Source organism: Anguilla rostrata, chromosome 17 (assembly GCF_018555375.3).
Source record: "Anguilla rostrata isolate EN2019 chromosome 17, ASM1855537v3, whole genome shotgun sequence".
Lineage (NCBI taxonomy): Eukaryota > Metazoa > Chordata > Actinopteri > Anguilliformes > Anguillidae > Anguilla > Anguilla rostrata.
The window spans coordinates 29,494,818-29,510,040 of record NC_057949.1 but is presented as its reverse complement, the minus strand read 5'-3'; the positions used below and the strand labels follow the sequence as shown (position 1 = coordinate 29,510,040).

Here is a 15,223-nt window from a genome sequence, read left to right as displayed (position 1 = left end):
TAAAAAGCATTTTTTCTACCTTCCATACTGCTCAGTGGGTGCATTTGCTTAACAAACACAGGTTGAACCATAGAGGAGTCTACATTACACTGCGGCCATTTAACGGATGCTCTTATCCAGAGTAACTTACACAACCTTTTCATTTTTTATATTGTTTAAAAAAAAAATTTTTTTTTAATTATTATTCATTTTTGACTGCTAATCTAATGCTAGCTGCACAGACAAACTAGACACGGGCAACAGACGCAACACAGACTAAAATTAACACAGCATGGAGGCAGGCTCACTTGTAAAACGGATCGGTCGTAACACCAAATTTTTAATTCCAGTCTGACTTGGCCCTAAATTAGTTAAATTCAAGGTGTTAAACAAACCCGATTTACAACCGGCATCACTCCCCCCGACTAAGTAGATATTCCGTTCCCACACTCTCTACAGCAACAGGAAGTTACCGTAACTAGGATACAGACAGTGGCTAAACTACGGTACCTGTGGACACTTTCAAGGCAGACTGCAAGACAACACAGAGTTCGAAAAAAATCCATCAAATGTATTTTTATATGTCCTGCCACATTAGTAAACAGTAATACATCGTTTGATAGCTAGTATTAAAGTTAGCAGGCTACACCACAACAGGGAAATCCTGAATTTAACCAGGCGTAGAATCTCAATCACGAATACAGATCTTTATTAGTTTAATTAGTTCCCATTTAGTTCGGTGGTCTCAATCTCTAAATTGCCATCACTGAGTTTACTCACCTTTGACATAACCGTCCCATTTCTTCCGATAGGCCAAGTCCATGTAGACCTCGGTACACAGCTCCGGACCGCAGGAGGGAAGAACGCCGAAGACTTTGTACTCATAAAGACCAGTTTCCTGCGAAATCGCATTAAATTACTGTTTTAAGCTTGCGTTTGGGTATTAAATCACATATTTGAGGCAAACTTAAAGCTTAAAGGCTTCAAGGAGATTTCGTTGTCGAAATTGTGAAATTTCAAAGCAGCAACGTACGCTTACATTTAGGTTGTGCAACAATGATTTACTTTACAAAAAAAAGAACATCATTGTAGCCTACACAGTGAAGAGAAGCGCGAATTCGTATTTTGGTGAGGGCCGGTTTTATTTGACGATGTTCCTTTAAATGATCATGGCGACACACTGCGGACAGTTTCCGCATTCTGTAGATTTGATTACACTGACAGCCTTTAAATCGAATTACACGGAAAGCACGAACCAGGATTTATCACAAATCTGTTTTTATTTAAACGCGTGGCATTAACTTTATACTACATGCTAATCCTTGTATTTGCTGTCAGCGTACCAAATGCAAAACGTAGACGCAGTAGCTATGGTTTGCAGTACTCAGATTAGTCTATCAGTGACATAAAGCAAATATCCTCACACTGAACGAAAGGTAAACAGTATCATTTGCTCTGTCGGATGCGGATACATCGCTTTCAGCGTGTGTTCAGTGAGATGGAGAATTAAAAGTTTCGCCTCGGGTGACGCGGTTTGCCAGGATCCGCATACGAGTGGATACGAGCCCTTACCGAAAGTCGCAACTTTCGATTTTTACCTTGTTATGCTGCCGATAGATTTTAACCCCCATGGTTTCTGTAAACAGCTCCCATCCTTCCACCTGGGGGTCGTCCAGCTCTTTCCAAGCCTCCTGAAACTGTTCGTCACTGAATTGCAGCGACATTTCTACAGCCCTTCCTGGTCGCTGTCCCTCGGGCAGACAGGCGAAATTCACGGAAACTGCGGCAGCGACGCGCGCCTGCCTAACGTGGAACGTCAACCGCTGGAAGCTGGAAATTCTGGCTAAGCTGCTCAGTTCTAAACGTTTATATATGCGGCCACAGTATGCCTAACCTGGTGGCAAATTCCAGCTTAGTTTTAAGCTGGTCCAGCTGGTTTGAAGCTGGTTTAGAAATGGTCAAGATGGCAACACGATGGTTGAGCTGGCAACAATGCTGGCAAAACCATGTCCAGCTGGTTGGCCAGCTTGGTACAGACAACAGACCCTCACCAAACTCAAGATGGTATCCATCCAGCTGGAGCAGAAGCAGGTTCTAATTATATCCCTCCATCTTAGGTCAACTATCTAAACTGAAGTACAATAATAATAATAACAATAATAATTATATAATAAACTATACACCCATAGTCACAATAATGTAATAACATTAATTGCTCTTTTCTGCAATTGAAATCTGAAGTCTAGAAATTGTGCTCTTGTGATGTTTGCTTACCACATTAAAGGCACTTATTAGTCACTTAGGCTGAAAGCACCGCCAAATAATGGACATTTTTCATTGTATTTCATCCTTCGCACCGCTGTTACAGCTTGATCCTGGGGGAGGGAGAGAGAGAGAGAGAGAGAGAGGTGGGGCAGGTGGGACACATATACACACACACACCTGACTTGGAGCCATTTTTTATCACTCAATACAATGGAGAGCAGTAAGTGAATCTGCATTGCGTTGAGTTCAGCAGCTGAGGCCTGCTGTGTGTCCACTGCGGTCAGCACCTCCCATTCCGTTCAGTGATCCCCACAGGGCACGCAAAGCATAAAGCATACAGCCCTCATCACATGACCTGGCAGTAGCCCCTTCTCAAGATGCAACTCTATGTATGTGTGAGTAGGGCGGGTCTAGAATACTCAATGCTGTACGACTGGATGATGCAAAAAGACACAAAAATGTAACAGGAAACCAGGAGACAAAAGGGCTGGGCCCTCACACCTCTTCTCCTTCCATCTAAAATCACATTTCTGAACTGTACCGCATTAGTAGGTAAACCCACCCAACCCCCACCCCAGGCCCCCCAGCAACTCACATCCAAATCTCCCCCAACAATGCACATCCAACCCCCCCTCCCGACAACCAATATCCAAACCACCCAAACCCCGACCAAACAACTGACAACCAACACCACCCCCCCGAACCCCACATCCAAATCCCTCTAGCTGTTGAATGAGGTGCGCTTTGTTAGGGTTGGAGTGAAAACCTACAGGACGGTAGCTCTCTAGCTGTTGAATGGTGTGCTTTGTTAGGGTTGGAGTGAAAACCTGCAGGGTGTTAGGGTTGGGCAGCCCTGGATTTAAAAACCAGAAGAGCTTAAAGAAGGCAGTGTGAGATGGACAGGGATGAACTGGCAGCCTGTGGACTCTCTCTCTGCTCCAGCTCCCACACGCAGGTAACGGTGGACAAAGCTCTCCGTTAGATTCTGAGTACAGTCCAACTTAATGTGCACACTACAAAAAAAAAAAAAAGAGACATGGTGATTTATGTTGGGACAGACCCATGGATGGTTTGGGTGGGCTGTTCCTTAGTCTGCTGAGAACGCAAGAAGATAAAAATTGTATGACGCCAGGAACTGGCCACTCAATCAATCTCGGCTTGTTGCTCGGTTACTGCCAAACTGGGGCGGGGCGTGCTGGAGAACGGAGAGCGAGGGAGGGGCTAATGTGGGTCCTGTCACACGGCAGGAGAAGAAACACGTAAATTAAATTACACATGCATCCCATCATCACTTGCATCTGTCAAACAACACTGCAGGAGCTGCATGCCCTACGCTAGCGCTGGAACACAGCAGGTCTTCTGTGCTTTAAAAACTTCAATTCCCTATGTGAAGGTATAGTACGTTCACTCATTAAGTTCTGAAATTTTCATTTCCAACTACACTGTCTTTTCCTGATGACAGAACTGCCTGGCATATGTTCTGCAATCCGCTTCTTTCATTCTGTTAAAAATTTTAAGAACCTGCCAAACCTGCAACCGTTGTGGAGACCGACTGGACTGAGCATCTTAAGTCTTCCTTTGTCATGTTTAATTTTGATACATGGTAACAATTTAATCACCATTCTTTATTCCCTCTTCTTGTAGAGTGTTTATAGCTACCTGACCACAGTGTCTGGATCGAAGTAGTGTGTGATATATGGCAACCAAGTACTATTTTTTACTGAGAAATAATGATTCTAAAGTTAGTTCCCACATGCAGAAATTTTAATCTGCAAAGTTGTTTGCCAAGTTCTTGTTCTTAAATCTTCGCAATATATTTTTGTATCTTCCAAACAAATGTGCTAAATCACAGTGTAAAGATTTGTCATCCAGGTACCAGCCTAAGACGGAATCTAGCTGGAACCAGGTTCAGCCAGCTGGATACCATCTGGAATTTGGTGATGATCTGTTGTCTGTACCAAGCTGGTCCACCAGCTGGACACGTTCCTACCAGCATGGTTGCCATCTCAACAATCTTGCTGCCAGCCTGCCCATCTCCAGACCACCTTCAAAACAGGCTGGAACCAAGCTGGAATTTCCACTAGGACCATGATATTCAGATATCAGTTTAAGACTCACATGTTGGGCTTACATACATCCTGTGCCAAGCCAGGGGGTTAAACTGTCTCTGAGTGCGTGTTTGTGTGTGTGAGATGTGTTCCCCGCTAAGAAAACTCCCCTGTGAGTCACGGAGACCTTTCAGACCCCCCCCCCCTCCCTTTCAGTATAATGGGAGTACAAGTCTCTCCTCAAGGAAGCGCGTGAGCCAGACACCCGATGAATGAGACTCGAATTCCAACTCCTCGCGCAGCCAACGCGGGTGTACACTGACACTGCAGGGAAGCGAGGAGCCTCTTCAAGTGCGAGAGATTTACTGTAGACTTTTTGTGTTGTACTACCGTACACTATCCGTTTTTTTTTTTCGTTTCAAAACATCAAAACGTTTATTTGTTTTGAACAGGCTAGAAAACGCATTATTTAAAAACACTTGGTAAATCTGTTACTCTCCTACTCGAGAGGACGATGAGCACACGTCTTCAAGTCAGAAAGCTCGCGCAAGAACAGAGAACACAAGCGTAAGGTAAGTCTTCTTTTCTGCGCTAAAATCCCGTAAGTCCGAGTAAACAACAAAGGGATCTTATTTGATCTGAGCGACGTGCGTGGTTACAGCCGTGGTTGCAAACGTAAACACGGTCAGTATACATGTACACTTTGCTTCTAACATCCAACTGTCTTATAAAGCTAACTTCACTTTATTACGTATGTCGTAATGTTAAAGTACATTTACTATCGCCAGCACTTTTTGGAACGTCTTTGAGTAAAAACAGCGATTACAACCACTTTAAAACGTATTATATGATTTGATTCGTAATTGTTTACTCTCCTTTCGAAGAAAATGACAAAACACACCGCAGGGTTTAATGTTTTTAAAAAATTTTTTTTAAATGATCCATAATTATGTTCTGAAATCTTTTCTACGTTAATATAAGCACTCGTATCCAAGAGGATCCTTTTCTAATCGCATACATCGGATCAGCTGTGTTCGGGGTTTGGGAGATGGTGCACTTGAAGCGTGTAAAATTCAGTAGAGTCACATGTACGTCAGCTCATTTCAGAAGTTATCAATGATTACGCGGACCCACAGTTCGAACCGTCATCCCCACACCGCCACCCCGTTCCAAAGCTGGGGTTGGCAATACAAAGAAAAGGAAGAAGCTATCAAGTACTATTCTGGAAACAGCACCAAAGACAATGAGACATAACGTGTGTGTCCAATGCCAACAAAAACAAAGTATAATCATAGAAGGCAGCCAAGACTAGTTCTCTCTCTCTCACACACACACACTCTCGCTCTCTCTCACTGACCATAGTGGAATGCCAACATGCAGTTCTGAGAAGGTCAATCTGTAATTGACTGGCGAGTTTACAAGTGTTCTTTGCCACTTCATGAGATCTCTGACTCTACTGGTTGCTTCAGCCCTTTTGATGCAGACAAGCGAACGGTCTGGAGCAGGACTAATGATTGTCCTTTACCCTGTGAAATGACTTCCTATTAGAGCATTTACCCATTTGCATGGAATCCATTCTGCAGCAAGATGTCTTACAGAAGCAGCTGAGCTCAAGGACCTGGCTGAGAGGTACAACTGTAGCACCCCAGCTGGGAATTGAACCCACAACCCCCCAAATCTAAACCATAACCTTTACGCCCTGCAGACTCAGTAGCCTATTTTGCTACATAGCTGCCCCACACCAAGCTGGGTTAAATCAAAATATTGCCAATCCAGCAAATCCAGGGACGCCCCTATAGATATTGTACAAATGAACAGAAAATAACTGAGAACACCTTTGTTTTTATTCTACAGATTCCGAACCATGAGCCGATCAGCCCAGTGAAGGCCGCAGTGACTCGGACCCGGCCGCACCGCGGCGTAGCGCCATGACGGAGCTGAGAGACAGCGAGCTGAAGGCGGGGGCGGGCGCGGCACCGGACACGCCGCGCGCGGAGAAGCCGCGGGACGGCCGCGGGGAGCGCACGGTGACGATGGCGGACGCCCCGCTGGTGAGCGAGGTCCAGCTGACGGCGGCCACGGGCGGGGCGGAGCTGTCCTGCTACCGCTGCACGGTGCCGTTCGGCGTGGTGGTGCTGATCGCCGGCCTGGTGGTCACTGCCGTGGCCTACGCCTTCAACACGCACGGCTCCACCATCTCCGTGCTGGGCCTGGTGCTGCTGTCCGCCGGCCTGCTGCTGCTGGCCGCCAGCGCCGCCTGCTGGAAGGTCCGCCGCCAGCGCCAGAAAGAGCGCCGCAGGGAGAGCCAGGCCGCCCTGGTGGCCACGCGGGGAAGCGCGTTTGTGTAGGCCAGAGCCAGGCCGCCCTGGTGGCCACGCGGGGAAGCGCGTTTGTGTAGGCCAGAGACAGGCCGCCCTGGTGGCCACGCGGGGAAGCGCGTTTGTGTAGGCCAGAGACAGGCCGCCCTGGTGGCCACGCGGGGAAGCGCGTTTGTGTGAGCGAGAGGCCCCAGCAGGGATGAACAGGGGATGCCTGGAGTGCGTTCCAACACGGGTGCATTCCAACCCCTTATTTTATTCGTCCTTTGTCTCCGAGGTCCTTGACTGACCCGGGAAATTGATCAAGGTGCGCCATCTTCGAGGACATTCTAACCCGTTAAATGCTCCTTCAAGGAGCCAGAAGCTAGGAGGCTCCATAAGAATTATTCAGCAAGGAAACACGAGTGCATCCTTTGGACCTCAGTGACACAAAGCCATTAATCTATTAATATCCAGTGTTCTCCGTTGCCGTGGCGTCTCCCTGGAGACCATTAACGGCTTTGCCCTCAAACATTCGGGCCGCGTCGAAGTGACGGACGCAAGGCTGGCAGAAGTGATGGTGATGAAGACGAACAGCCAGGCGCCGGCCGGGGGGAAAGAAAATGGCTTATTAATGACCTTTAATGTGGGAATAATTCAATTTGGACGACTAAGCAACGAAGACAGACCCGGCGGAGATGAGAACCAGGCGGAGGAGTCTCCTTTCACTGCCACCACAGAAGAAGAGCTCTCTCGGTTAGCCTGGCGCTCAGATACTGCAGTGCAGAGGAGTGACTCTGGAAATGAGAGACCCGTTTTAACATGTTACCCAGAAAACCCTGTGTATCCGGTATGGACATTCGTTTTGAAATTGTACTTGCTAATATCCAGTATTAGATAAATCAAACGCAGGTCTGAGATACATAATAAATGTATATCACGCATCTCATTTATGTGACTGAAGGAAAAACAGTAATTACAGGATTACTACACTATAAAAATAGTGTATATTTCATTGACTTCTTCTGTTTATTGCTGCACATGCTTTGCCCAGCAAGCATTGATATTCAGAGCAGCCACCTTGTCACTGTGGGATTTAAACTGGCAACCTTGTCGTTATCTAGAGGTTCAGTTCTGTGACTATGATTTTTTTAATAAAAGCATCTGCTGTTGTGGCAAATTTCATGAAAAATCGTTGGTACAATACTTTATGAAGTCTGTATTATCTGTGTACTGACAATGTGCAGTGTATCTGACTGGAAAGGAATTGTTCACTGAATCGAGCCACAATGTTGTTCCTGGGAATGGTAGTGTTAATTTTAATTGTATTTTTAAAAACATGTTATGGACCTCAAATTTTAAGTGTTTGATCAGTAATATGAGGAATAGTTTGTATGAATCTCAGGACCCCTATATGGCACGTGGGGTTTTATGGGGTACTACAGTAATCCCACGGGCGGATCAAAGCCTACCACAAAATGGTTCAACCTGAACTTTCAAAAGCAAACTGAAGATAGTGTTACTGTTTCTTTCAGCCAGAAATAAAAAAGGTTTAATCTGCTACTTCATGGGAAGATTGAATTAGACAAACTGGGAATGGAATTACATAAAATTTAAACGAATTCCTATTTGTTTTACTCAAATGTGAAAACACTTAAACAGATTATGAAGTATATCCATCCATTATCTACACCCGCTTATCCAGGGTCGCAGAGGGTGCTGGAGCCTATCCCAGCATGCAGTGGATTACACAGGGGGACACAGGGGGAACATGCAAACTCCACACAGAAAGGCCCAAGCCGAGATTCGAACCCACAACCTTCTTGCTGTGAGGCTACCCCCAGCACCACCGTGCTGCCCTATTATGAATTACACTAATGGCTATCAGCCAGACTTAATGGTTTTAGATTAAATAACGAAGACGGTGTCAATAACACCAAAGATGTGCAGAGACATTCTTACTGCATGTGCAGTTGTCTCATCAAATGTATTGAATGATTTTGGCCACTAATGAAATGCATTTGAAGACAGAAATGCACTAAACCTGCATGAAATCAGCCGCATCAGCAGGAAATCATGGAGGGTCTTTCCTGTGAGTCCCGGTGAGAGGCAGGAGAGCCGTTGCGTTTGAATAACTTCAGTTATAAATACCTCAGTCTGCGCCGGGCGGTTATTTTTATAGGAGGCGTCTGCGTCGACGTGCGTCACCATGACACCAGACACTGATGGAGGGATTCGCTTGCGTCAGGGGGGGGACCCCAGGCGAACGCCGCTGCTTTGGGGGGAGGGGGGGCTAACTTTATCGCCGGCGAGGTGAAGTGCATCGCTGGGACGAGCCGTCTTGTCGTCCCGACACCGGACTCCGCGGTGTGGTGTTAATCCCTAAAACATGGACACAGAGGGTTGCCCCAAGCACCACTCCCCCGAGGACCCTCCCCACCGAGCAACCCTCACCCCCACCCCCGAGCAACCGCTCACCCCGAGCAACCACTCACCCCCCACAACCACCCCCCCGAGGAACCGCTCACCCCCCCAGCAACCGCTCACCCCCACCCCCGAGCAACCCCACCCCGACAACCCCACCCCCAAGCAACCCTCACCCCCAAGCAACCACTCACCCCCCACCGAGCAACCTCACCCCCACAACCCCCCCGAGGAACCGCTCACTCCCCAACCCCTCCCCCGAGCAACCACTCCCCCCGCAAGCCACCCCCAAGCAACCACTCCCCCCCCCGAGAACGCTCACCCCCCAAGCAACCAACCCCCTGGAACGCTCACTCCCCAGCAACCATCTCACCGTCCCCGAGCAACCCTATCCCCAAGCAGACCACTCCCCCGACAACCACTCCCCCAGCAACCTCACCCCCGAGGAAACCGCTCACTCCCCAAGCAACCACTCACCCCGAGAACCGCTCACCCCCAAGCAACGCTCACCCCGAGCAACCCACTCCCCACCCGGAACCGCTCACCCCCAAGCAACCACTCACCCCCGAGCAACCTCACCCCCCTAGCAACCACTCACCCCGAGAACCGCTCACTCCCCGCAACCACCAGCCTCACCCCCGAAGCAACCCTCACCCCCAAGCAACCACTCTCCAATTGCCCGCCCACCAATCGCACGGTCAGAACTCCTTGGAATTCAGTTAAAGCTCCGCCCCTTTGTACAGACATCGGCCCCATGGCCTGTACTGAGCACGCTCATACCTACAGCAACACCACCCTCAACACCACCCTGTACCCACAGCAACACCACCCTGTACCCGCAGCAGCAACACCACCCTCAACACCGCCCTGTACCCACAGCAGCAACACCATCACGAGCGATGGCGCCGGCCGCCTCGTACCCGCGCCGAGCGCAATCAGGAGCGGTCCCGTTTGGGCCGCGCGCAGAAAGGCCGCCGTCGCAGAACAGGCCTGGCGTTACAGCCGTCCGGACGGCGCCGCAGATCGAGCGTTTGATCAGCCTGCCACGCCCGAGCGCTCGCTCAGGAGGAGCAGAACACGGGTCTTTCAAGATGATATGTTCAGGCCAAAAGGTCAAAGGTCAGGAAGTCACTTTCAGTTTCCAGCTGTCTCTTAAAGACCAGCCATTAAACTCTTCCTGTATGTTTTTCCTATAAAGAATCGTCCTCATTAAGATTTATACATTCTCCTCTATGATCTACTTTGTATCTATTTTTGTCAACTCTTTAACTGAAAGAAATCAAGAAGGGAGTGCTTTGCCTCGACAGGAAGCTTTTCACAATCAGTCGAATTAAAAAACCCATTTGTATCAGTGTACAATAAAAAGTGATGATTTTCAAAACACAAAATTGCAATTTTTTTTCTTTCAATCCGATCATGGATGCACAACACAAACATCGCTAAGACACTTAGCCACCCTCGCGCTAGTCATTAACTCGGCAGGGTAAAATCTAGGACACTCACACCACAAAAGCAAGAATGATATACTGATGACTCAGCTGATCACATTATCGTTGATGGCATGACAGGCAGTCCAAGAACAGTTGGCACAGAATCTATATAATGACAGTACAACTGTTCCACACCATAAAACAAAAACATAAAGCAAATTGGTGGTTTCAGTTTTCTTTCCTGTAGCATGTCTTTATATGGTAGCGCGTGTAGCCTAGCGCGTTCATACGGTAACTCTCACAGCCTCCCGCCTTTAGAAAGCGCTAACGGCTGACAGAAAACATCTGTTTATTGTTGCCGCGTTATGTAAATAATCGCTTGTTTTTTTATTGGCTGTTGGCAGCCTCTCGCGCCCGCTTGCGTAACACAGCCAAAGACCCTGACAAACGTGTATAAACTGCTTCATGTCCATTCGCAGCTTGTGAGGCGTTTCCAAAACAATTCTAATTGCAACAAGACAGGGACACACCACTCACTGCCCAACCTAATGTGTTATGCTGAGGAACAAGTTCAGCTAGGATACAAATTTAAAAAAGTTCTACAGACACTGAACCATGCCTGTTCTTACTCTTGTTTTCACCAAATATTCATGAATGTTCAAATAAAATAAAAGATATATATATTTAAAATAAAATAAATAAATAAAATATTTAATAGTATAAGACTTAGTCTTGTCCTAATATAACTAACAGAAGAAGATGCCAGTTTACTACAAAATAAGTCAGCCCGCTACAGTGACACGTCTAGCCATCAGGCTCACAGTGACACGTTTTGCATCAGGCTAGCGTGACACACGCTAGCTCAGGCAGTAGCAGAACCGTCTAGCATGGGCAGTCAGCAGTGACACGTTATGCCATCAGCAGTAGCAGTGACACCTTGCCATCAGCAGTCAGCAGACCGTCTATGACATCAGATCAGCAGTGACACGTCATGCATCAGCAGTCCTACCGTATGCCACAGCGCAGCAGTGACACAGTCATGCATCAGAGTCGCATGACACGTCTATGCCATCAGGCAGTAGCATGACACAGTCTCATGCCATCGGCAGTCAGCAGTGACACACGTCTATGCCATCAGGCAGTCAGCAGTGACACACGTCTATGCCATCAGGCAGTCAGCAGTGACACACGTCTATGCCATCAGGCAGTCAGCAGTGACACACGTCTATGCCATCAGGCAGTCAGCAGTGACACACGTCTATGCCATCACGCAGTCAGCAGTGGACACACTCGCGAGCTTTCTGCAGATCAACGTCCGTGAGTCCTCTGCCACGATTAACAAGGGACCCTAACAGATTAGAGCGGGATAATCCTTCAAAGAATACCTTTGAGTTCGGCTGAATGAACCGGGTTCGGGCAACAAAATCCCTTTCAGGAGGACCGTTTTAAGCAGCTCTTGCATCACAGCTTAAGAATGACTCATTTGCTCCTGGATATTAATTTCATTACAGAGAAAAAGCAATGCCTTGACTGAGATCACTGGGTGTATTTGGGGTATATCAAGGTCATTCACATGTAAACCATGAACTGTTCTCAGATGCATCAAACAACTTGAAACAAGTTCAGTTTTCGCCTAAACTATAACAGGCAATTATTTAATCAGAATTAGACCCTGGGAAAGCGCTTAGCTAATCTATGAAATGCATATTAAGTCACCATAACTCACCATAAGGACACTTCATACGCTTGGCTTGCCCAAACAAAACACTTTCCTTCAGTGATATAACCCCTAGGTGGCTTTCAAAACAGTTGTGGCATAATAATCAGTGAAGTAGTTATCACTTCATTTTACAGCGTTCCATCACATTCAAGTGAATAATTGTGGTGAGAAATATCAGCTCCGAATCCTGTAAAACATACATGCCCTCCTATCCAACAAGTCAGATATCAAAGCCTTCTTTTATTTTGTTTTTCTGCGAGACCAAAATGAGATCATGAGAATGGAGTGAAAAATTTGACAGTGTTCCAATTTTCAAAGGTTTCTCTCTCTCTCTTTCTCTCTCAAAAAAAACCAAAATTTAAACCTTAATTTGGGCTCAGTACGATCTCAATAAGAGTTCTCGTATTTCGTCATAAACAACTCACTAGACGTACCGTGCGCGATCACAGGCGAATCTCGCCCTGAGAGGAACACAAGGTCTCAAACGATAAACTCGGAATAAACATTCAAACGCAACTCCAGGGTTATCCAATCTCACACTCGTGATGCTCTGATATCTTTAATGACACTGCCCGCCTAGAATCACACATTCATCTGTACAGCGTAGCACTGGCAGCTTTTCCCAGTATTATAAGTGCAGTTATATTAAACCCCAGGATGGGCGCTGGTGTTTTGGGCAAGGCCACGCTTCTCTGGAGCAGGGCCAGACTACACTAAACAGCATCGGGGAGAGGCGGTGTTGCACAATTCGAGGTTCACTGCTCAGGAACAGGCTGTGTGATCCTGAAAAACCTCCGTGACACATCCCACATCTGCTCTCTCCATCGCCGTCGGGTGACGACAGACATCTGCTCCCCGACCGCAGGCAAACGGGGGCTGAGATTTGGAGAGGGGAGCCGTGGGGGGACCTGGGATCGCGCGGCCTCTGACGACAATCGCACACGCACTTCAGACCACTCGGGGAGCGGACGGTCAGGGGTGCGGTGAGGTAACCCCCCTCCTGCGCCGGGCCCCCACACAACAGCGTGGAGCAGATGAAGCATTCTGAAGACCGTCTGCAGACAGAGAGGGGCCCACGAGTCACTAGGCCTCATTTAACTCCTCTCCCCCGGTGGGTACTTGGGCTTTCACTCGCTTTTCATTTGAACTGTATTTATTTATTTTTATTTATTCATTGTACAATGGTTGAAGTTTATTGTCAAAACCATCATTGCTTGCTGGCCAATTCGAATGACTTTAGGTTAGTTGGTTTCAGCAAAATAAAAATTTTGTTCAATTAGATGTCATATGCAGAGGTGCTGTACCTGGGGGGGGGGCGGGGGGGAGTGATTCCAAGGGTCCTGACTGACAGTGGCACAGTGTTAAAAAGGAATGTCCAGCCATTCCAGATGTCCCATAATTCTTAACAATTAAAACAGCATTAAGAAAAATAACTGAACTTTCAAAGCAACAGTGCTGTATGTTAACTGACAGGAGATTGAGAAAATTCTTATTTTATCCTGCAGGTGCCGCTGTTTCACCCATTCTGTGAAGTGGATTTATTTTCTGTTAATATTTAACTGATGACTGCCCTCTATTGGTAGATTTTCATATTTAAGAACCGAATTTCTTACTTTCACCACTAGATTAATATACGTTGTTTTTCTCTCTCCCGACTTTCAACAAAAACTTGTTAATGATTAATCGATATACTGCCACGATTATCAAAAAAAAAAATATATTTGGTTAATCATGCAAACAAATCATACTTTATCAAATATTAATTATTTAATAAATAATTAAGTCTATATTGCGTATATTTTCTGCCAGTGTGCTATTTATGATAAATAAACTAACATATGCTTTGCCCATACTGTTCCCTGACTACATACAGTAATCCTTTTATCAGTGACACACTCCTTAGCCCATAAGTCCTTACTACTGAGCAGCAAACTGAAACACTAACAGTCTCTCTGCTACCTCACACACCTTCAGACCTAGTGCATGCATGTCCAACAGCCCAGGTTGTGCCTCACAAAAACAACTGACAATGCATTTCACCCAACTCCCGTACATGCACTCCTTAGCACACAGCATGCCCACACACTCTAGCCAATCACATCAAACACATTACATCACATGCACACACACACTCACACAGTTCCGCATGCACTCACACACACACACACACAGATACGCATGCCCACACACACACACAGATGCACATGCGCACACACACGTACACAGATTCTCATGCACATGCACTCTCTCACACACACACACACACACACATGCCCTCACACACACACAGATACGTAAGCCCTCTCACTCTCACACACACACACACACACAGATACGCATGAAGTCACACACACACACAGATACGCATGCGCACACACTCACGCACAGGGTCATACTCCACAGGCAGAGCAATGCTCCCTTCTCCTTCTGCACTCTCTCCGGTCAGGTTAAGTTTACTCAGTTTTAAAAAATAAAAGTCAGGGAATATGTTTTGTTGGTACCAGGCTCAGACCTGGTCATTCTTCATTCAGAATTTTAAATGCATAATGTGTCCAAACAAACATATTATTTGGGTTTATTGATTGATTATTGCAGTGTATATCCCAGTTGCCCTTAAAATCCTTTGCACAAAGGTCACGAAGAACCACCATGACTGTACCTCCTGGGAAATGGGCAGATCTGATTGACTGTCAACAGAAGCAAACCTGATTGGTTCTCCGAATTAGGTTCAGGGACAGGAGCAGCTCAGATTTGCTCTGATTAAATTGGATGTGGTCCACAGTAAATATGATCCTTTCCCCTTTTCCCAATTTTTTCAGCTTCACAGAGTCACCTCCCCCCGCCCTGCACACTGGTGCAAGTGTCAGAATTCAAAATGGCAGCTTAAGTCCTTAATGCCGTCAGCGCAGCGCTGTCTGTCACTGGCTGCGGAGGTTCGAGGCTGGAGGAGTGGCGGAGAGGGATTAGAGTATATTTACCACAAAGCCAGGCGTCCGTCCTGCCCAGGACCAGCTTCAGAGGGACCTGCTGTCACCAGCCAGCTCACTGACCACCCGATCC

The 15,223-nt window shown here is 46.9% G+C and overlaps 2 protein-coding genes across 10 annotated transcripts in view; one reads left to right on the top strand and one right to left on the bottom strand.

Annotated features, from left to right (window-relative positions):
• Window positions 1-15,223, bottom strand: part of pctp (phosphatidylcholine transfer protein) — a 32,187-nt gene that overhangs the window by 6,191 nt on the left and 10,773 nt on the right. For 2 of the 8 annotated variants that reach the window (XM_064316481.1, XM_064316483.1), the window contains exons 2-3: window positions 2,254-2,354; window positions 760-877 (exon numbers count right to left, since the gene is read on the bottom strand). In XM_064316481.1, coding sequence (XP_064172551.1) covers window positions 760-802 — 43 coding nt within the window. In that variant the 5' untranslated portion in view covers window positions 803-877; window positions 2,254-2,354. Of the gene's footprint in view, window positions 1-19; window positions 164-759; window positions 878-1,577; window positions 2,197-2,253; window positions 2,355-15,141; window positions 15,212-15,223 lie in introns of those variants that run through there. The other 6 variants (XM_064316482.1, XM_064316485.1, XM_064316484.1 and 3 more) reach the window with 5 other exon arrangements.
• Window positions 4,515-7,781, top strand: LOC135243604 (transmembrane protein 100-like). 2 transcript variants are annotated; one of them, XM_064315557.1, is made up of 3 exons: window positions 4,515-4,864; window positions 6,147-6,640; window positions 6,741-7,781. In XM_064315557.1, the coding sequence occupies exon 2, from the start codon at window positions 6,221-6,223 to the stop codon at window positions 6,638-6,640; it is 420 nt and encodes a 139-aa protein (XP_064171627.1). In that variant the 5' UTR covers window positions 4,515-4,864; window positions 6,147-6,220; the 3' UTR covers window positions 6,741-7,781. The 2 variants fall into 2 exon arrangements, with proteins under 2 accessions (XP_064171627.1, XP_064171625.1); XM_064315555.1 differs by having other exon boundaries at window positions 4,516-4,864; window positions 6,147-7,781.